The sequence below is a fragment of the Polypterus senegalus genome, chromosome 8 (genome assembly GCF_016835505.1).
Source record: "Polypterus senegalus isolate Bchr_013 chromosome 8, ASM1683550v1, whole genome shotgun sequence".
Taxonomy (NCBI): Eukaryota; Metazoa; Chordata; class Cladistia; order Polypteriformes; family Polypteridae; genus Polypterus; species Polypterus senegalus.
The window spans coordinates 138,695,535-138,719,229 of NC_053161.1; the positions used below are offsets into that span (position 1 = coordinate 138,695,535).

Below are 23,695 nucleotides of genomic sequence, written 5' to 3' on the forward strand. Positions count from 1 at the left end.
TAGGTTTGGATATTTTTAGAGTCCTGGAGACCTCATCCATCTAGCTGCCTCCCCATTTGGCCATGCCACGGCTGAAACGTTGCTCCGATGAAAGGACCCCTCTATTCCTGTGATCCTCCATCAGGGATGACTTTACCATAGGCAGGCAAACAACTTGGCAGGTGGGCTGTGGCACCAATTGCCACATTTGGGTACCGAGAAAAGAAACAGAATGGGTGAGGGTTAGTATTCAAATGTAATTATCATGTTACTTATGTTATAGTGCTAATGACTAACAACAGAGATGCAGTATGTACAGTTAATCAGCAGCTCTAGTCAGGATATGCTAAACTGAAGTAGTGAGTCTTCAGCCGAGATTTAAAGGCTGGGACCGAAGGGGCATCTCTTATGGAAGCAGGAAGACCATTCCACAGTTTAGGGGCCCTGTAACTAAAAGCTCGACCTCCCACTGTTATTTTATTAATCCTTGGAATCCTAAGCAGACCGGCATCTTGAGATCTTAATGTGCACTCAGGTTTGTAAGTCATGATAAGTTCAGACAAGTAAGCCGGACCTTGGCCATTTAATGCTTTATATGTTAAAAGGAGGATTTTGAAATCTGCCCTAAACTTAACTGGGAGCCAGTGTAAAGATTTAAGAACTGAAGTTATGTGTTCATATTTTCTTGTTCTTGTAATAATTCTTGCAGCGGCATTTTGGATTAACTGGAGGCTGTATAGAGAACAGTTTGAACAGCCAGTGAACACCGCATTGCAGTAGTCAATCCTACTAGAGATAAATGCATGAATTAATTTCTCACAATCCTGTTTATTTAGAAAGCGCCTTAATTTCCTAACATTTTTAAGATGGAAAAAACATGTTTTGGACGACTTTGTAATATGTGCTTTAAATGACATGCTAGAGTCAAAGATAACTCCTAGATTGCGGGCTGATTCAGTAAAATTAATTGGGATTCCAACTGAGTTAAATGACGACAAAATATTGCTGTGATCAGCGTCATTCCCTCCAACAATTAACATCTCTGTTTTATCTGTATTTAAAGACAAGTAGTTCTCATTCATCCATTCCTTTAATTCACTAACACAACTAATTAAAGACAACATCGGAGAAACTTCATTTGATTTAAATGAAAGGTATAACTGGGTGTCATCTGCATACGAGTGAAAATTAACATTATGTTTCCTAATGAGAGATCCCAGTGGAAGCATGTAAAGTGAAAACAGTAAAGGTCCCAGTACTGAGCCCTGCGGGACACCATATTGAACTTCTGTGTATAATGATGGAGTACTGTCTGCACATTTCTGTACATATTGGAATCGATTTGATAAATAAGAACTGAACCAAGCGAGCACGGGGCCTGTAAGCCCAACATCGTTTTCTAGCCTGTGCAGTAAAATAGAATGGTCAATGGTGTCAAATGCTGCACTTAAGTCCAACAACATAATTACAGTGGAATTTCCTTCATCAGAGGATATCAGAATGTCATTTACAACCCGTGTTAGTGCCGTTTCTGTACTATGACCAGTGCGAAAGCCAAGTACTCCAGTTTTCCTCGCATATCCCCACATACTTGCAAGTTAATCGCAGACTCTAGCTTTGCGCCAGTGTACAGTATCTTTGTGTGTTTGCTCGATGAGGACTGGTGCCCTATCTATACTTGAATAAGGTAACACAGTTAAAGCATACAGTTAAATGAAGATCCTACACATTGGCTCCTGTGCATTCATTAGTCTACAAAAGAACAAGCAAAATGCAGGAGAGTTCCTCATGCTAGGTCTTACCAGGCCCTTTCCTGTTACTCTTCCAAATATCTAGTGTTGAAATGTCCATCATTCCAAACGCAAGTGTTCTCTTCCCTTAACTTTTTAAAATAAATATATGTCCCGTTCATGAAAGTTGAACCATTTCCACATTCTGGGACAGATTATCTGAAATAACTAGTTGAGAAGTTTATCATTCTAAATTTTAATAGTACAGTACTTTTAGTTTACTAAATAAATAGATATTTCACTTAAAACAGAATCACTGGTACATTCTACACATTACCTTGGACCGGTTTCATATTTTGGGGAAAAAATATTTAAAATGGGAAATAATCCTTCATTCACATTTCCTTTTGAGTATCTTATAGCATAACGTTGCACCGTTTCATAAAACAAGTGAATTAAAGCATAAACATAATCTACACATGTGTTTGATCTGTTAATCAATGAATTACATCTGCACCTTTTTGTGGCCTTTTTACTAGGTACGCATATCTGGCTCCATACACATCACGTCCCTAGATGGTGCTATTGAGCCTACCTCAAAAATTGCCTGTGAGGCCAAAATAAGTAAAAAGAAAATTCTTTTCCTTTATGAGAGAGTTCTATTGGGTTGGTAAGTATGTACTGTTTGACTGGAGTCTGCATATCAATCAGATACTGCATATGATGCATACGCTAAAGTGAACATCAGCACGAAAAAATTCACTTGCATTAAGTCAATTTGGCTGCTGCTGGCGTTAAGCACAACTCAAAACAGTCAATCAGTAGTAATCACACCACAATAATAAATTCAGGAAGAAGTGATAGTTTTTCTAAAACATCACCTCCACTACTTCAGGTGCGCCTGTCCTACCTAATTCTTCGGAATTCGCTGACAGTTCTGTGAGATATGATTCCAGAATCAGCACATTTTATGCATGCTAGGGCTTGAATTGTAACCATTTAACGGCCCCTTCTAATAAATTTTAAAGGGCCCAATTCTGTGTTGTTATGGAATATCTTCACAGATTGTCCCCTTACTCTAAATTTCACTGGGCCCTTGATGTTGTATAAATAACTAGGCATTACATGAAACTACAGAGTAAATTAAATGATCATTGAAGTGTTCCACATATTAACTGGAGGTGTTTCTGTGAATTAATTAGTTAAAATGTTGGGAGGTTCTCCATTATAAACTATAAATTACCCTTTCCCGCTCTTCAGTATAATATCTAGCTGAAGTGGCAAATTGTCCATCTTTCCAAATTTAAAAATAAGTAGGTATTTAAAAAATACTTAAACTTTTAAAAATCTGTGATATAAGCCAGCTGAAGTTACAAGCAGTTCCTCATTCTAAACTAACAGTAAATTTCTAATAGCATAAAAAAACTAGATCCAATATTTTATTAAGTAATGAATTAGTCATTAAATCATTCTGCACATATCTAGTTAAAATATCAAATCATGCCTCCTTCTAAACATTACTCCATTTCCAGTATTGTATGCAATAAAGTAAATATTTCAGGAAGCAATGAAGTTTAACCACAGAATTACTCAACCATTCCACAACTCAACAAGGATCAGTCAGTTTCTCAATGGCATGGCTCGTTAGGTATCATTCTAAACGTTACCACAACCTATTAGTTATTTTATAAACCAATTAAGTGTTTCAATGTTATCTCTCTGTTATATAAAAAAATCTGGAATGAGATGAGACTTTTTCAGAGAGATAATTTCAAGTCCCACAAGACGAGAATTTGTGCCAAGAGATTTAACCATGCCCACAGTCCACTGACCTCTCATTCATGTAAATGTTATTGTCAGACACAGTTCCTGTGTTCTCAGCTCTTGTAAATTTTTACATTTTCCTCATTTTAATACAAGACATATAATCTATTCGTCTCCTTCAATGTAGTCCTTTTCTGGACAATAATTTTATATGTTCTAGATGAAGCGTCAACAACTAAGCGAAGAAGAAAGGCCAGCGCATCAAAGAGGCCCATAAGCGTTGGAGAGAAAAGAATTGTAAAAAGAACAATAAGTGCAAATTGGTAAAATTAGGAAGTTATAATCAGCTGGGACCAAGAGGTGTATCTGCAAGAAATAAAAGATTTGTTATTTGCTGAAAGTGAAATCCACAAACACTATAGGCAAAATATCTGAAGCTACAATAATCTGTTTGCGTTTGAACCATTCAATGCTTGAAACATAGATTTACACGATTCAGGGCCATACGCTACGAGAATCTGTGGTCCCGCAACAATTAAAGCTACTACAAGTTTAATTTCAAAGAAACCACAATTCAGTCAGATTTATATTTATGATCACAGAGAAGCAATACAACATAGAATCGAAAGAGTTAAACAATCAGACGTATTAGAAATTCTACAGCCAATAATGAATACAAATCCATACGTCCAAAAGTATCGCACTTTACACTAAATTTACCTGAAAAACACGGACAAAGAAGTTTTCTTGGATTTCTATATGAATCTGAAAGATCACGCTCACATATATAATAAACCAACATGTGAGAAATTGTCAGCGATAACAGTTTCGAAAGATGGAGATATCAATGTCAGAGTTGATATTCGTGGTTATTCAAAAGCACAGTACGATTTATCGCAAGCGGCAGATCCAACAAATGACTATTGTGTAGGGCATCCCCGGGGGTTGGCGAGTGAAGCAAGCAGTGGGCAGCGCCCCCTAGTTTTATAAAGTAACCCAGCATTTCATTACATACAAACTTAAAGTGTATAATCATTTAAACATTCTGCATACTTACTGGGTTTGGTTTATGCTATGGAATGACTTATTTAATATTCCTCATGTTTAAACCTTAAGTCCTTTCACTTCATGAAATGACAGTAGAATGAGACATTCTGTACAATAAGAGAGATTGTCCTATTCTGTTTAGTATTAACTGTGTCAAAAGGTCAAATATCAGAAACTTTAAGATTCATTATTATTTTGATTATTTCATTAAATAACCCATTGTACATTATAACACTGAACAGACAGAAGAAACAGCTGTATAAACTACTAGATTAATAATTAAAAATTTAATGCCACCATTTACTAAGAGAATGCAAGGAAGGGCCTCTTTATCCTTCATTTAGTCTTAAAGAATGGTTCAAGGATCAAACAAAAATCCCACAGCCATGGTCTAGGAATGACTGCGATTGACCAAAAATTTGACTAATGTGCACAATTTGTTAGATCCTTCATGTTAGGATTACCAAAAGGACTTTTACTGAGAGCAGCAAATAAACAACCTGTATGTCTGCAGCAGCTGGAGTTAAACTGGAGGCTGGAGTAGATTATACTTTGAGCTTGAGGTCAGCAAAACAAGAGTTAGCTGGTGGTAAAGTCATTCAGGCAGAGATTTATTGAAGAAGAGATCGGGAGGAGAGTGGGAGCATTATGTTGATGAACTGAAAGCAAGCAAGCTACCTGGCCTACTGGGAGGCAAGAGGACCTAATTTGTATAGTCTGGCCTATTCAGGACTTTTTTGTGCTCATTATTTTGATAACATACTTTTATATTAGTTCAGTGTATCCTTCCATCACTGACTGGAGGTTCAGCCTGACCTATCTATCCATCCATCCATCTGTCCATACATTTAAAATCCCGATAATCCAGTTATGAGCATGGTGCCAGTGAGGGTTTAGTTGTCCACAGGATCACTTATTGGAACAATGACATCATCCATGTATAGAACCAAATGACTGCTTTGTCTCATATTCTATCACCCTCCTTAGAAATAAAAATCAAATCTCATTCTGGTGAAAGTCAATGAAGCCCTCTGTGAGATGAGAGTCCTTTTTTTTTAAAAAAACAAGGCAGTCTTTCAAACGCCTGCCAAGGCATTTGCTTTAAAGCTGTGGCCATTCTGAATGACTAGCACACTTTTTCTGTTTGTCTGCCTTTGATTGAAATGCCTGTATACAATGAATGACCACTTCATTAGTTATACCCACCCCTCCCATGTAATTGAAAGTTTAATTAGTAATAATATATTGGTAGTCAACATGATTTTAAGCAATCCGGCAAATATAAATTAAGTGTGTATGTTTGTGCACTTCAATGAGAGGAGGATGAACACTAAAGATTTAAGTGCCTTTGCCTAAAACATTTGTTAGTGTAGGGTATCAGGAACAGAATCTGCACTGATACTATTATAACATGGATGTATTGAGAATGAGCCAAAATATCCAGCCAACAGTGATCCTGTCGGTGGAAAAAGACCAAGGACGAAAGGGTCCAAAAAAAGGCCGGGATAACTTTCACTGAGTAACAGACAGACAAGTTGCTGAGAGTAGCAGAGGCAAATTAGAAGGTGCAACTTGTGCCTTCTCACACATGTGGCATGGCAAGTTAGAACATTAGAACAATCCTGACCAGAACAGGCTATTCAGCACAACAAAGCTTTCCAGTTAATGAATTTCATTCCAGTTAGTGAAAAACAAGGAAGATGGGGGATGAAGTGGTTTACAGAAATCAAATACTACACACTGGAGGAAAGAAAAAATGTCACCTAATCTGAATCCTAGTAATGGTTGGACACGTACTGTATATCATGAAGTCTACAAGTCCATCCTGGTATGTATCAACAGTGCCTGTGGGTGGTTACAGTGTGACTGCATGCACTGGATTCCTAGCAATGAGTAGAGCAGTGTTTGAATGCCCAGGAATATCTGAATGATCATTGCTAATCAGGTACTTTGAAGTTCATTATTTCAGAAAATGTATAGGCTTGTCCAGCCACATTATGCTTCCAGCCACCATGCTTGGAAAGTCATGAAATGTTCCCACGAACATGAAAATGCATTTATAGGGAAATACTGGCCTCACTGGGCGTCACACCACAGATCCTTGAATGAACTGTGATATCTATTCAAAAGTAGAAATTCACATCCAGCTAATCTAAATCAAACGGGGGGCATATTGGAATTGACTCAGCATTCTGATGAATTTAGCTAGCCTGTACTTGGAGAAAATCAGGGTCCAAATAGCTGTTTATGTACCTAAAAGTTCCCATAATTTGGACTGGTGGATTCAAAAATCAACATTGCATTTCAGTATGGCAGTGATATTGAAGACCGTTCAGTTGTGAATTGTTAGCAATAGACTTTTGAGTGGCATTCAATTCTATGGTTCCTCTGAGACCTGTAAAGTTTTTTCAGTTCCTTATAGACGAATGTCTACCCTCATTACTCCACTGTAAATGTCTACTGCCAGGCATAATGAGTTGCTTGTGCACTGCACTCGGACTGTGGTGTCTTGCTTTAGACTGTTCAAGATGACAAATTTTCATTTGGTTTGCTAGCGTGGATCTTTCAATCCAGCGGTATACAGTACTTTACTTATTGTCTGATGATGTGTTCCATTTTCTTGTTGAGGCTTCCTACCAAATGTGGCCCAACAAATTTATATTTCTAAGTTCTAGTCTAGCCAAGCTAGGCCTTTGTTTTAGGCAATAAGTCCATGCTGCCGTTTTTATACTTTCTGATTAGAGTAGTTAGTACTCACTTGTGGAAGCATCGACTCGCAGTATGCTCAGTTTTTCAAGTCATTTCATCATTTTCCTTTAGAAAATGTAAGGGTATTTTTCTCCCCATTAAAAAAAAAAAAACAAAAAAAAAAAAACTTCCTTAACACACCACAAGAATTCTGCAGTTCTGTGTTCAACATTTTTTTTTTTTTGTGGATGATTGTGCTTTTCACTTCTTCTGCCATTCCTTGTTTTATGAAGCTCTTTATACAACAGTTTGCTGGGAAAGGCTCTAGATGATATACGAGAAAGATCTGATAGATTTTCTTTGAGTCCTCTGCAGTAATTAGTACAATTCCAGGAAGCGCATTTTGCTTTAGGGCATTATCAACAATGAAGGAGGATTTAAAAAAAAAAAAAGAGAGAGAGAGCTTTCTGCTCAACACATCCTGAGACATGAATAAAATGGTCTTCCGTGTGTCATCTGTTATGAACTGAAGCATCGCAGGCACCCAAGTTATTGTTACCCTGGAAATGATAAGTTTGGTAATCGGTGTGCAGCTCACTGCTGAAATATGGCCCAGTTCCATAATATGAGTGGACATGTGCTCTGTTCTGTCAGGCCGTATTAGCAAGAGGAAAAAGGAGCTGAGAATAATTAAAATAATAAGCACTGTACAGTCCCATCTCACTAAACCTTACAGCACTGACGAATTATTTCATGATTCCTCATCCTGTCTAGCAAAGCGGTTGAGGAGCTGTTTTATGTCTCCTTGAGTGCACTTTCTTAACTGAACTGAAAAGTATTCCTGGAAAACAGCGACTGCTGATAAGCTTCAGCTCTCATGACCATTTAGTGTCCCAGTGATTAGGCCTGTCAGTCTAACGGGGGCACGACAGAACCCAAGAGACGCGTTCTGCTGCATTATACCTGCCCAGTCCGTGGCCACTTAACTCCATCATTGCTTTTCAGTTTTGACCATAATACTGCCATGTAATCAGGTAGGGAGGGCTCAGATTTTAGTGGATATTCCTTCTTTTCCTCTCAGTTGGTTTGACCTGTTGTGATCTTCTGTCAATTGACAACAAATCATCTCTTTCTGCAGAACAGATTTATTATTTATGTTCAAACTGCATTGTAAAAAAAATCAGATACTACACCTGACTCTAAGGCGCCTGTAGCAGTACTTTGGGTCCAAAGCAAATTTTTAAGATTAAAAAAAAAAATGAATACCACTGTTTGTTCAGGTAAAAATGTCAGTTTCTCAACTGATATATACGGTATACTGTCAAAGCTCTGTTTTAGTTTCTTCAAAGTGATTAAAGGTTGTTACTGGCTTTGTGTAAAGCTTGCTATAGTTAAGAAAACATTTAAATATTCTGTATATAGTCATTCTTAATAAAATGTTTCAAAGCATAAAACTACTATGAGTAGAAAAGCAATTCTTTATATGCTGAGCATCTAGTACAAATTGTGAATAATGGAGTTGACATCTTTTGAAAAGTATCAGGATGAGATATTTTTCTTTTTTAGGCTTGCCTAAAGACAAATGATTTTCATGGGTAAATCTGAACTTTTTTTTTTTCTTTCTTCAATATTTTCTACAAATTCTTTAACCACTTTTCACTTCTCAAGTTTAATGACCTGTATTATATATAACCTTCTATGTTTAAATACTATTACCAAAGTTTGCTTAAGATTCAAATGTATTTGTGAAACAGTGAAGTGTTTTTGAAGGCACTTGTACACTTTGGTACTTTTCCATTAAGCACCCAAGAAAGAGTAATTGATTCTTGCAGTGGAGTCATTTTAATTTCTCACCATGTAAAGTTTACCTTTAAGCCACTGCTGACTGCATGGAAACTGATTAATGCTGAAACTTTTTGATGTTTTTAGCTCAAGCAAACATTTATTCCCCAATGATGTGCAGTAGGAAAGGGACAGGAGATCTATTCATCATTTGACAACAACATACAAACAGTTATGGGGATATCATAATTTCAGCCTGTAAATGGCTTAAAATGGCAGAAATTTAAATTACACCCTACATTAGATTTATACATCATTTTAAAGCCCAGCATATGGCAAGCAGTGAGTATGGGGTGAGAAGTCATTTTACTTATAGCTGTCACCCTTTCACAGTACAAAATGACAGTTGTTCAAGTGCAGAACATGCAAATGGACACAAGGAGAGTGTAGTGGTCAGGAAGTCCTGATCTGTGGAGTTGTGAAGCAGGAGTGTCTAACGGAGTGGTGGCTCTGAGGCTAAGGATCTGTGCTGGTATCCAAAAGGTTGCCAGTTTCAGTCCCATTACTGCCAGAAGGGATTCTTTCCATTTGGGCCATTTAGCAAGGCCCTTAACCTGCAATTGCTCCAGGGTGCTGTACAATGGCTGACCCTGCATCCTGACTTAAAGCGGTATGCGCTAACTACATTTTGTTGTACCTGTACAATGACAATATCATTGAAATATTATTTTATTATTATTATTACTACTGAGCCACTTTGACCTCCGTTTTTATCCTATCTATCTATCTACAGTGCATCCGGAAAGTATTCACAGCGCATCACTTTTTCCACATTTTGTTATGTTACAGCCTTATTCCAAAATGGATTAAATTCATTTTTTTCCTCTGAATTCTACACACAACACCCCATAATGACAATGTGAAAAAGTTTACTTGAGGTTTTTGCAAATTTATTAAAAATAAAAAACCTGAGAAATCCCATGTACATATGTATTCACAGCCTTTGCTCAATACTTTGTCGATGAACCTTTGGCAGCAATACAGCCTCAAGTCTTTTAATATGATGCCACAAGCTTGGCACACCTATCCTTGGACAGTTTCGCCCATTCCTCTTTGCAGCACCTCTCAAGTTCCATCAGGTTGAATGGGAAGCGTCAGTGTACAGCCATTTTAAGATCTCTCCAGAGATGTTCAATCGGATTCAAGTCTGGGCTCTGGCTGGGCCACTTGAGGACATTCACAGAGTTGTCCTGAAGCCACTCCTTTGAGATCTTGGCTGTGTGCTTAGGGTCGTTGTCCTGCTGAAAGATGAACCGTCGCCCCAGTCTGAGGTCAAGAGCGCTCTGGAGCAGGTTTTCATTCAGGATGTCTCTGTACATTGCTGCAGTCATCTTTCCCTTTATCCTGACTAGTCTCCCAGTTCTTGCCACTGAAAAACATCCCCACAGCATGATGCTGCCATCACCATGTTTCACTGTAGGGATGGTATTGGCCTGGTGATGAGCGGTGCCTGGTTTCCTCCAAATGTGACGTCTGGCATCCACACCAAAGAGTTCAATCTTTGTCTCATCAGACCAGAGAATTTTGTTTCTCATGGTCCGAGAGTCCTTCAGGTGCCTTTTGGCAAACTCCAGGCAGGCTGCCATGTGCCTTTTACTAAGGAGTGGCTTCCTTCTGGCCACTCTACCATACAGGCCTGATTGGTGGATTGCTGCAGAGATGGTTGTCCTTCTGGAAGGTTCTCCTCTCTCCACAGAGGACCTCTGACAGAGTGACCATCGGGTTCTTGGTCACCTCCCTGACTAAGGCCCTTATCCCCCGATCACTCAGTTTAGATGGCCGGACAGCTCTAGGAAGAGTCCTGGTGGTTTTGAACTTCTTCCACTTACAGATGATGGAGGCCACTGAGCTCATTGGGACCTTCAAAGTAGCATAAATTTTTCTGTAACCTTCCCCAGATTTGTGCCTCGAGACAATCCTGTCTCGGAGGTCTACAGACAATTCCTTTGACTTCATGCTTGGTTTGTGCTCTGACATGAACTGTCAACTGTGGGACCTTATATGGACAGGTGTGTGCCTTTCCAAATCATGTCCAATCAATTGAATTTACCACAGGTGGACTCCAATTAAGCTGCAGAAACATCTCAAGGATAATCAGGAGAAACAGGATGCACCTGAGCTCAATTTTGAGCTTCATGGCAAAGGCTGTGAATACTTATGTACATGTGATTTCTCAGTTTTTTTATTTTTAATAAATTTGCAAAAACCTCAAGTAAACTTTTTTCACATTGTCATTATGGGGTGTTGTGTGTAGAATTCTGAGGAAAAAATGAATTTAATCCATTTTAGAATAAGGCTGCAACATAACAAAATGTGGAAAAAGTGATGCGCTGTGAATACATTCTGGATGCGCTGTATCTATCTATCATAAAGCTTCTTTCACAACTATATCTATCTGCAGTATCTTTACATAAAATACATCTTCCATAAGCTGGGCCATAATCATCATGGCACGCTGATATAGCCTTAGTCTTTTCAGAATGTTAATTTGCTTTCATAATGCAGCATATACCTGTATATTTCTCAGTGACATTTTATCAAATTTCAAATGGCTTCCACGGAATTATTATTATTGTTGTTGTTATTTTTATTGGCCAACAAGTGCTCTTTCACTCTGATTAAAGCAAATTCTTCTATACAACAGAGCGCTTGAAGCAAAATACAACTGGTACTGTTTGTTCAGTAAGAATACAGCATTTGGAAATATTTTAAGCAGCTAGTTAATCTGCAGACGTTTACAAGAAAGGCACCACCCATTTATATTCATGGAAGATGGATGCATAATGAATGACATCTTCAATACTAAACCAGAAAAATGGGATGTTTGTGATAGTTTTCTATCAAGGTGGATCATGAAGAAAACATGACGCCTGGCATTTGGCTTACCAGCACTAATGTGCTTTCAATATGTGTCACTGTGTTGTGTTGCAAATGCAAGCTTTCCCACTTTTTCCATTGACATATTCTCGCTCTGTTAAGTCTGTTATTTAAATTGTATTAATGTCACTAGTCTGTAGGAGATATGCAAGTATGAATTTAACTGTACTGCAGAAAGTATTTTGGAACTTGACCTTAAAGTGATACATGGGCATTGTGTAATAAAATTTACTGTCTCTAATACTACTTGTTTTCTTAAACTGTTTCATGCTGTATCAGTCAGCGTGGACCAAGTAAGGTTAAAAAACTGAATTGGTGAATGACATATTTTGAAATGGATAGATAGATAGATAGATAGATAGATGCTTTATTAATCCCAAGGGGAAATTCACAGATGCAGCGTAAAAGAGAAACAAAATTGTAAGGGTTGATGAGGAAATTATGGGTAAAGGTCAGTGATCCTCAGAGAAGATGCATTATTCTGCAAAGTTACTCCCAGAATATCTGAGCTACATGGAAGATACACGATTTGGAATTACTGGAGTTCTTTCTTCCTATTAAAAGAAGAATATTAGAACCTAAGAAGATAAAGTGAAATGAAAGGTGTTTCATTTAAGTATACTTGTCGGGTTAGTTAACCAATCCCAGAATCTTGGATGGCTGGGGTAGCCACCTCAGTATCAAGAATAATCAGAAACATCTGGTAACTTAAGTCAAAGAGCCACTCTAGAAGTAAATCTGAGAAGCAGGGAAGTGTTCAGATTATGGGTAGACAGATTGATGGTGTCCACTTTGAATTCTAAATGATACATTTAGGTACTAGATCGGCAGTGAAGCCCACAGGGCATTTGACTTGGTAATAAAAGACTGCCATTGCAGTTCCCACCTCTGACTCACGTTGTGACCTTAACCTGTCTCTGCTCCAAGTATAAAAAATGCAAGCATTTGCACTTTTTATTTGTACTCAAAATGCCCCCTTGGGTAAAAGTGCCTGCTAAGTCCTTAATAATAATAATAATTAATAATAAATCAACAAATCAGCTGCATGTTTGTCTGTCACACTGTTGTCACCGTTGGGTATTTAGTGTCTTTTGAAGAACACTAGTGATGTGTCTGCCTCACACCTTGCACCATTTCACTATCAAATGTTAATGGGAGATACTAACTATACACATTTTTATTTTTACATAAGGGGAGTTTAATTTATTAGGTTCCTGTTGACGGATGGCTTCAACAAATGTATTACTTAAAACCAATGTTAACCCCACTGAAAACTGCATTTATATACGTGACGGTGTTTTCCTGAAACAAGTGCATTTATTATAGGCTGCTTTTAATGAGTGGGCTATTGCACATTCTCTCTCTGATTTTTAATGTGTAACTATTGTCATGTTAGCTCAGTTCTAACTATTTTATAAGGCAAAAGACTTCAACTTATTAATAAACATCTACAATATCTTGGCAACAGAGTATCCATCTAACCATTTTCTGAATCTACTTCTTCCATTACAGGTTATCTATTGCAAGCTGGAGCTAATCTCCGCATTACTGGATATTAGTCTGTAGTCACCCCTGGGTTGGAAGCATTCTACATAATATGTACCCACCCAGCCATCTGTTTAATTTTAAACCCAATTAATTTAGTTCAAGTTCATGTAGGCTGAAGACTACAGTATACCCTCTGGTACACCAGTCAGTTGTAGGGCAACCAGTTGCAATATACTCGAACGTTCATCCTTTTTCTCATTGCTCCCCAAATCCATGTCACACAAAGCTTCTGTAACTGATCTAAACAGCACAGTCCGTTTGTTGCAAGTCTGTTCTGTTTTCAGTGTACGAAATACAGAGACATAACATTTTAAATGTAAAGTCTTATATATGGGAAATAAAAATGTTAGGCTTGAATACACAATGGGAGGTTTTAAAATTGACAGTGCACCTTATGAGAAGGATTTAGGAGTTGTAGTGGACTCAATGCTATCAACTTCCCGACAGTGTTCAGAAGCCATTAAGAAGGCTAACAGAATGTTGGGTTATATAGCACGATCTGTGGAGTACAAGTCACAGGAGGTTATGCTCAACCTTTATAATGCACTGGGGAGGCCTCATCTTCAGTACTGTGTGCAGTTTTGGTCTCCAGGCTACAAAAAGGACATAGCAGCACTAGAAAAGGTCCAGAGAAGAGCGACTAGGCTGATTCCAGGGCTACAGGGGTTGAATTATGAGGAAAGATTAAAAGAGCTGAGCCTATACAGTTTAAGCAAAAGAAGATTAAGAGGTGACATGATTGAAGTGTTTAAAATTATAAAAGAAATTAGTACAGTGGATCAAGACTTGTATTTTAAAATGAGATCATGAAGAACACAGGGACACAGTCGGAATCTTGTTAAGGGTAAATTTTCACACAAACATAAGCAAGTTTTTAATTACACAGAGAATCATAGACATAAGGAATAAGCTACCAAGTTGTGTGGTAGACAGCAGGACTTGAGGGACTTTTAAAACTAGAAGTGATGTTAATTTGGAAGGATTAAGTGGATAGGACTGGCGAGCTTTGTTGGGCTGAATGGCCTGTTCTCGTCTAGAGTGTTCTAATGTTCTGTTGATAAACAGAGTGGAAAACAGACTGTTCCTCTTAGTGATCTGGGTTAGACTAGGGGCAAATTGTATTTGCTCATTTTGTAATATTAAAAGTGAGTAGTGGCTCTAAATAAAATCCTGGCCAGCACTGTGACTGCACTAGAAGGTTTTCTTTTCCATTCGGTTCAGTTCTACAGTATGTGGTGCCCTCCATTGGTGACAGGCTGAGAGTGATTACACAGATTTACAAATATAATACAGTAACAGACCATTTCTTATTCATCACCAAAATTTTTAAAATTAAAGTGATGTCAGACAAGACTAAAGTATGGGACTGATAAGCAAGAGGATGCCATGAAGTGCAATAGAGAATTGGGAGACATTGAAAAATTGGGTGTAGTGCAGCCCCTTCAGTACTTGGACTTAGTTTAAAAGAAGTGTAACCAGAATGGATTGTCCAGTTTGTCTAAGGTGTCATAATCTTAAGCCATTATTTATATAAGCAACAGTAATGGTTTATCACCATTGCAGTGCATTGGCAGAATGTACTTTTCAGGTCATAGTATACATTTTGAAGTAAATTGTTGTTTTGCACTAATGGTGCTTAAAGAATTGAAACAAATCCAGATAGCTCTTACAGTATATCTTAATTTCAGGCTTTGCTGCTGATGTTGCGAGCTATAAGTCTTTGTCAGTTTATTATTACAAAGAAGTATTTTATTTGTCTTTTTGGATTACTTGCATATGACTGCCTAAGTATTTTTTTTTTTTTTTTAAATATAAAACGTCCATGGTTACACAGAGTAGAATGATTATTCCACTTGTATAAAGATACTGCTGTTGAATGGCTGATTTGATGCATATGTTTGGGGAAAATTTTGACCTTGGTCACCGACATTGCATTTTGATTTAGGGTAGTGGAGCGGAGAAGTCATGCCCGGACCAAATAATGGGATAGCTTGTGACCTTCGTAACGAAGTGCCTAGCCGACATATTGGGTCAGTGTAGCTATTAGCTTTGCAAGGGTACAAGGGAGGACAGTCGATCTGCTTTTCTTCTGTGCACGTCTCTAGGGAGGGGAGCATAAGTAGTGTATAGAACCAGGACTTTCAATAGCCATTGGGTGAGAGGTACTTAGTATTGGCTACCTGGAAGTGTTAGTGGGTCGTTCCTGCCAGTTTGGAGGAAGACGCTAACAAAGGTTTAACTAGCAAGAGGAAGGAAGAAAAGAGAATCATTGATGAAAGGTGAGCAAGGGCTTATGGTTTATTGTGGGTAACCACCCTATGAGGTAGTTATGTAGAATATTTTATAGGAAAACCCTGAGACTTGAATTTTGTTGTTTTTGTAATATCACTTCTTGTTTTTTAAAAAAAATCCCCTTTTTCATTTGGTATCCTGTGTCTAGTTTAGGCCTGAGATCAGGACTCGAGTGCTCTCTGAAGTCCACAGCGTAAAAACCTGACAGTAGCAGGCATTTTCTTTAAATGTGATGACCACTTCAACTTCTGTCTAATGAGCATAGACAATTTCCATCTCCTCGCCAGTCTGCAATTGACTGCTCCTAATTTTACTGAAAATACAGTTTGCAGCCAGTAAGGACAAAGTAGTAGTAAAGCATATTTACATTTGATAGGCCACGGAGCATTGGCCAGTCACAAGACAGCTTTGGTAAATTACACTTAGACATTGCCTGCTAGAAGTACCTCTTTAGGTCATTTTCTTTTTTGTACACCAGAGAGTTGCTCCACTTTCTTCCCCGGTCTTTACTTGCGTTACCCTAATGCTTAATGCTTGTCTTTACTAGCTGAGAAGATAAATGAGCCAATGTATTGAATATCACTTTGGTGTTCTAATCTAGCAATGTCTATGACATTAGACAAGCAAAGCAATGTTCATACTGTATGCCGTTTCTGAAAAGGAAACACTACTTCAAAAATTAAAGTCATATATGATTTTAATTAATGTCACTCTAAGCAACACTTAAGACTAGCAGCAATAAGAATAACAATGGCAAAACTATGACAGTCCCATCATTTTCACTTCCAGTGTAATAACTGGATAAAAAAAATAATGAAGTTGCCAATTTGTCATTACAATAAGCAACTTAAAAATATATACTTGTTCTCAATGTGTGTGGTAAGTATATTTTGTGCATAGAGTGAAAATATTATGAATGATGATTAAGTAGGATTAGAAAATGAATGAATGGCTTATCCTGGGACTGAAGGAATTAAAAGACGAAAGTTGGGTTTGAATTCACAAAAGGACTGACCAGCGGCAGGTGTATCACAAATTTATGTGTGTGTGGTACATGAGTGTGGTATTCAAGTATGGCATGTTACATGGGCTTGGCGGCTCGCAGTAAATGCATGGTTGTTGTGTCCTAAGACTTTGAATCCCATAAATGCCAAAAGGGTCTCTGCTCTGTTGGGCCCTTGAGCAAGGCCCTTAACCTGCAATTGCTGAGCACTTTGAGTAGTGAGAAAAGCGCTATATAAATACAAAGAGTTATTATTAAGACTTCATTATTGACATGGTTGCATGCTTCATATCAGAATGCAAAGGTAAATGGTGTTATTATTCCCACATCTGCATTAAACTTTTGACCTTTTATGTAGTTCATATGCTTGATACATTTTATTGGTGGAGGTCATTTTTTAATTGGGTTTAATTTCACATATTGAAACTGCTTACACTGCTGTAGTGTATTATACCACAATGTATGTTTTTCAGATTTTTGTTTGAGTATTATATAAGGCCAATGAAATTTGTTTGGATTTATAAATAAAAAATATAATCTGTAGCACAGAATCAATCTCTTAACTGTAACGTGTCCGTTTATGTATGTATATATATATATATATATATATATATATATATATATATATATATATATATATATATATATATATATAATATATATATATATATGTATGTATGTATGTGTATATATATATATATACAATCTATAAATATCTCAAAATGTGATGTTTTGTCCCTTCATATTTTCATTTTCTTATGTTGTTTTAAATAATTTGTATTTATCTGCACTATAAAAAGGCGTGCTTACGAGATTTGATTGTGGTTGGACTACAGAAACGAGCATTGCTGTATTATAAAAAAAAAAAAAAAAATCTTGGAAGGGCGACTAGGAAGGCGAGATGTGATCTTCTCGGAAGACAATTTGACGTCCTGCGAGAGACACTTTAATGTCATGTGAGACAACGTTTAAAACAAGTTCACTGACATCTAACCTAGCTTGATGTGCTCCCAGCTCTTAAAACAATGACAAGCAACAAGCAGAAGATCCGACTGCTACTACTTAGCGTGCGTTCATACCCATGCCCCAAAAAAACAACACCCTTTCATCATGCGAACGCCAGAGACAAAAAGTGGAAAAAGGACAGCTGCTGTACAGGCTTTTAAATGATCGCCATACAGCGCGACAAGCAGGATACGCAGCTTGCCAGCAGCAACAAGCCAGCAGATGATCCAATTGCTTCTCTTTAGCGTGCATTCGTCCTTCCTTCCCCTCCCTTTCTCAACGCAAGCAGCATTATACATTCTGCAAGAGAGAGGTTTAACCACGGATGGGGCCAGAAATAAAGGACAAGTGCAGTATTGTTTTTACAAAAGTTTTAAAGTAAAAGTGAAAATAATGCTTATGTAACAATTCCCATGAAAATAACAATCTCTTTAAATTGTATATAGTAAACCAAACCTGGGGGTGGGCAAGCAAAGCCTCCTTGTGTGTGTGTGTGTGTGTGTGTGTGTGTGTGTGTGTATATATAATATATATATTGTAGCAGTAGGGGGCACTATCGCTCCCTTGAACCCTCAGGTACCACGCCAAACACCAGGTAAAAGTGCAATAATAATTATTTTTATTACAATAATTACGTGCATCAAGCACCCTCCACTCTACACTATTCATACAATAATCAATAATCAAAATAATAAACAATCCTCCACTCCCAGACGCGTTGCCCTCCTACCACCCAGCTCAGCTCGCCGTCTGGGAGCTCCCATAGTCCTTTTATAATTCCTGACCCGGAAGTGTTTCTCATCCTTCAGTCCATAATTCCTTATCACTTCCGGGTCAGATAAAAGTCCTTTTTTTCACCCCAGAAGTACATCATCCCTTTCGCTCATGTGACTTGGAAGTACTCCCGGGGCATAAGGCAAATAGCAGTCCCTGGTTCTCCCTGGAGCAACCCCTGGCGACCCTGACATTATCCAGCAGGGCTGTGCACTACAACTCAAGTCCATGATGCCCTGCTGGAATTCGGGGCATCTCCACATTGCAGGGAGGGCTCCATCTAGTGGCTTGGGGGTCTTGACTGGGATAAACAGCCGGGCATAGTATTATTTATATATATATATATATATATATAAACAATATACAGAGTACACAGCATGTGTTTTCGCCACGGCAACTGGTTTGCTTACTTGAGATAGATAGATAGATATAGATATAGATACTGTATATAGAGAGATATATACACACAGTTGTGCTTGAAAGTTTGTGAACCCTTTAGAATTTTCTATATTTTTGCATAAATATTACCTAAAACATCAGATTTAGATTTTCACTCGGGTCCTAAAAGTAAATAAAGAGAAACCAGTTAAACAAATGAGACAAAAATATTATACTTGGTCATTTATTTATTGAGGAAAATGATCGAATATTACGTATTTGTGAGTGGCAAAAGTATGTGAACCTTTGCTTTCAGTTTTGGTGTGACCCGACCTTTGCAGCAATAACTGCAACTAAACATTTCCGGGAGCTTTTGATCATTCCTGTACACCGGCTTGGAGGAATTTTAGCCCATTCCTCCGTACAGAACAGCTTCACCTCTGGGATGTTGGTGGATTTCCTCACATTAACTGCTCTCTTGTGAGAGTGAGAGCAGACACCCTAATGTGGACAGGCATAAATATTAACCCCTCTGTTCACCCCCACCCCCTGCCCAGTGTTTTTTCTGTTGATGCTCTTCAGTTCTCAATGATTTAGAAGCAGTGCTCATTTTCTAGGTATGGTGAGTAAGTAGAGCATGGTACAAAAATTATAAATTTCACTTTCTCACTGTATCACAGACCTTTTGCTTCAAGTTGCATGATTTACAAAATGTTCATAATCAAGCTATATCAATAAGCAAGAAAATGTAATTTTAAATGTATTTAACATATGAAGGTGGTCTGTATCCAATATCAAAAAAGTTGTTCAGGATACATTCCAACTCAGGTGTTAATGTTTGGTTCCACAGAGCATTACTGGCTACTGTTGCTTTTTGAAACTAATCTGTTCCTGAAAACCCCCCTTTTATAAGGTGTGCTTTTGCAATGCCCACACCTAATTGCCATTAGTTTAAATGGAAGCATTTTTAAACATTCCCTGGCCACAAAAATGACTCCCATTTTTGTTAAAACATCTCTAAAATACACAAATGTCGACAAAATTAGTTTAACAATAACTTTAGTTATCAAAAGAAACCCTACTAAGACATTGCATTTCTTTGAATACTGTTATTACTTCCCGATCAAAGGAATGGCCTTGCAGTTCAAACTCCAACTCTTTGGCAGGCTGCTGTAAGGACAATCTCTGAACGCAGTATCAGCTCTGAAAATGACATCTATAACTATAATTGTGCATTACCAATATCTAGTCTTGCCCCCAAACCTCCAGCTGCCCGCCATTCAGTGAGGTGTGCTTGAAATAACTGTGAAGGTGATTGGATGTTCGAGCTGGAGGTGCATGTTTGAAATTCGTCCCTAAATCAGTCTTCGTATACGTAATAATTCAACTTAATTGTGGTTTGTCAAATGAAAAATTGCATTAAGACCTTCTTTGTGTATTTAAACTTTTGTAAAACCACTAAATCGCAATGTTAGAGAAGCTTGTGCTTCATGTGTGACATCACAGTAGTTGAGAACACTGTTATGGATGGTAGTACTTACTGTATGGAAAGTTTGCCATGCCTTATGAATATCTGAACTGATTTTCCAGTCAAGTGCACAAAAGGTAATTTTTTCTTATTTTCTTTTTCTTCCAGCCAGAATATGCCAACACTGCAGTCCTACACCAGATGCGAAGAGACCAAGTTCTAGAGACCTGTCGTGTCTACAGTGCCACAACCGCAAACGCCGTGTCTTGACTCCAGGAGATCTCAAACACTTGGTTGTAGATGAAGATCATGAAATGATTTATTGTTATGTTCCCAAAGTTGCTTGCACCAACTGGAAAAGAGTGATGATGGTATTAACAGGCAGGGGCAAGTACAGTGACCCCATGGGTATTCCTCCCAACGAAGCTCATATCCCTTCTAACCTGAAAACCCTCAATCAGTACAGCATCCCAGAAATTAATCACCGCTTGAAAAGTTACCTCAAGTTCCTTTTTGTTCGTGAACCCTTTGAGAGGCTGGTGTCTGCTTACCGAAACAAGTTTACCCGCAAGTACAACACGTCTTTTCATAAACGGTTTGGCACCAAAATTGTACGACGACAGCGCAAGAACGCCACGCAGGAGGCACTGCATAGTGGCAGTGATGTCAAGTTTGAAGAGTTTGTGGGCTACCTCACTGACCCTTCCACCCAGAGGGAAGAACCCTTTAATGAGCACTGGCAAACTGTCTACTCTCTGTGCCACCCTTGCCATATTCACTATGACCTGGTGGGCAAGTATGAAACATTAGAGGAGGACTCTAATTATATTCTCTGGCTGGCCGGGGTCAGTGACTACCTTCGTTTTCCTACTTATGCCAAGTCTACCCGAACCACAGATGAAATGACGGCAGAATTCTTCCAAAATATAAGCTCTCAACAACAAATGCAGCTTTTTGAACTGTACAAACTCGACTTCTTGATGTTCAACTACTCGACACCGAGCTACCTGAAAATGGAATGAAGACTTGAGGACCTGACCATGCTTGAAATTTCCATGCTGCCAAACAGAGGCTGGGGTTTGATAACCATAATTTCAACTTTAGTGGCTTTATGGCCCAGTGCTTGAATAAGAAGAAGTTTGGGTTCTGCTTTAATATCCCTTCTAATGTCTTTGGGATATATCATTTTTAAAGAACCTTTGTCACTTGAAACCTCAGATCATTACATGATTTCTCTTATTAAGTGTAACTACCTAGAAGAGAGAACTTACAGGCCAGACCAGCCATTGCTTAAATTATATATATATATCTTCTCTTTGTCATAGGTAAGACTAATGTTGGCCTCGGCTCTATCAGGTGAAATACTATACAGGAGAATACCCCAGCCATGAAAACAAAGAATATAAATAGAAAATAAAGGGTAGAAAATAAAGGTTTGCATCATGAATTCCAACTCTTCAGTATCTGAAAAATGAAACCAAAGACCATATAATCTGTAGTCTTACCATTGCATTAGAGCACTCCTTAAAGTGAAAGAGATGGCTCATAGGGGGAATGAAGATTAAAATCATATAACTAACTGAAGTAGTTCAGCTATTGTTTGGTCACGCTAAATGAAACATCTCACAGGCCTGACCTTTTTTATTTTTCAATTAAGTTGAAAACAAAGCCCTGTGAAGAGATGTTCCGATTATCATGGCGTTACCAAGGATGTTTGAAGACCTAGGAATCTTTGACCTGACATTTGTAATTATATGTGAGGAACCCAAGTTGAGAGAGATCAGGGTCTATAGAGTTATCTCATTTCACTGAAAATGGCAACAGGTGATATTAAATTGCAAGCAGGCCTAAATAAAGCACCTTAAATTTGGCAGCTGGGATGCACATCTGCCTTTGTGATGCAGTACCTTGCAGGAGAGTTGCTTACACTGCACAAACCATTGCTGTCGACTGGATGCATATTGAGGAACCCGGTGCGCCAAAAATGAACTTGAAAGACTCGCACTACCATGGCAGTTTTGAGAGACATTCAAGGGGGTTGAACCTATTCTTGCTCACAATATAAAAACAATTCCCCATTTTTTTTTTTTTGGTCTCGACTGAAGACTTGGATGTTTTCTTTTGTGCTTTTAAATTTTATTTTCTGCTTTTATGTTCTTCAAAAATTTGCTCATAAGGAAATTCATCTAACGAAAAATGCTCCAGTCAGTTTGGTCTATGAGGACCTTTCACAGGAGGTGACAGAATTGAGCCCCTACTTTTATGATTACAAGACCTTTGTTTTTTTTTTTTTGTTTTTTTTTTTTTGCAAATGGATGATTTTTATTCATATAAATAAGGATGCTGCGAGCAGCATGATCAAAATTATTTAACGACTATGGGAAAGGATGGATTGCTTTTTTTGTTACAATTTTGGGAACTGATAGGGTCGATTTGATTTTTTTTTTTTTTCTTATGTTTTCTGTTACATCCTCTTGAGTGTGCGATAATTAAGTGTTATTTATTTTTTGTGAAAAACTGGGAAGTATTTCATTGAGCGTTCTGCCACCAAAATGCCACCATGGCCTCATCAGAGTGAAAACCATTTTGTTGGTAAAAATTATAAACACTATGCCCTCTGCTGCTTACACCAAACTCCAAAATGGTTATGGCATATTGATACATATTCGGTTTTGACTCCTCATCGCTGGATGCTAGAAGTACATAGCAGGCTGTTTTTTTCTTGAAATCCATTGTTCCAGAAGACATTATAAGGGTTAAACCAAACTAGTAAAACGTTTAATACCCTTTAGAGAAGTTTGTTGCAAATCAAATGAAGCACTCAATACTTGCCTGTTTGAGTTGGTTTACAGAGTATGTGATGAAAGAAAGAATGGGGAATATGAGCATTGATCAATCTTTATTTAATGCATTGTGATTAACAACATGCGCCTTTAGATGGTCGCAAATAGAGCAGTCAGCCATAAACTGTACAAAAGAAACATTACTATAAAACATCCATCCATCCATTTTCCCACCCCCATCATCTTGAGCACAGTTCCAGCAGGGAAGCTACATAAAACAAGAATACGGGGGCACGGTTAAAAACATAAGGGAAAGTTTAACACAAATGTTAGAAAGTTTTATTTCATGCAGCAATCCATTGACCTATGAAATAAATTACCAAGTAGTGGGGTGGAGAGTAGGACTTTAGGAACCTTAAAATCTCAAGTTGATGTTCCTTTGGACAATCTAGGTGAATACACTGGAGGAGCTTGTTGAGCTGAATGGCCTGTTCTCGTCACATTGTTCTGCTGTTCT

The 23,695-nt window shown here is 38.0% G+C and overlaps 1 protein-coding gene across 1 annotated transcript in view; it reads left to right on the plus strand.

The window, feature by feature from the left end:
* chst11 (carbohydrate (chondroitin 4) sulfotransferase 11) overlaps positions 1-23,682 on the plus strand; it is a 261,706-nt gene extending 238,024 nt beyond the window's left edge. Inside the window, 2 exon segments of the mRNA XM_039761823.1 lie at positions 20,564-20,642; positions 20,645-23,682. Coding sequence (XP_039617757.1) covers positions 20,564-20,642; positions 20,645-21,417 — 852 coding nt within the window. The 3' untranslated portion in view covers positions 21,418-23,682.
* The last annotated feature ends 13 nt before the right edge of the window (positions 23,683-23,695 follow it).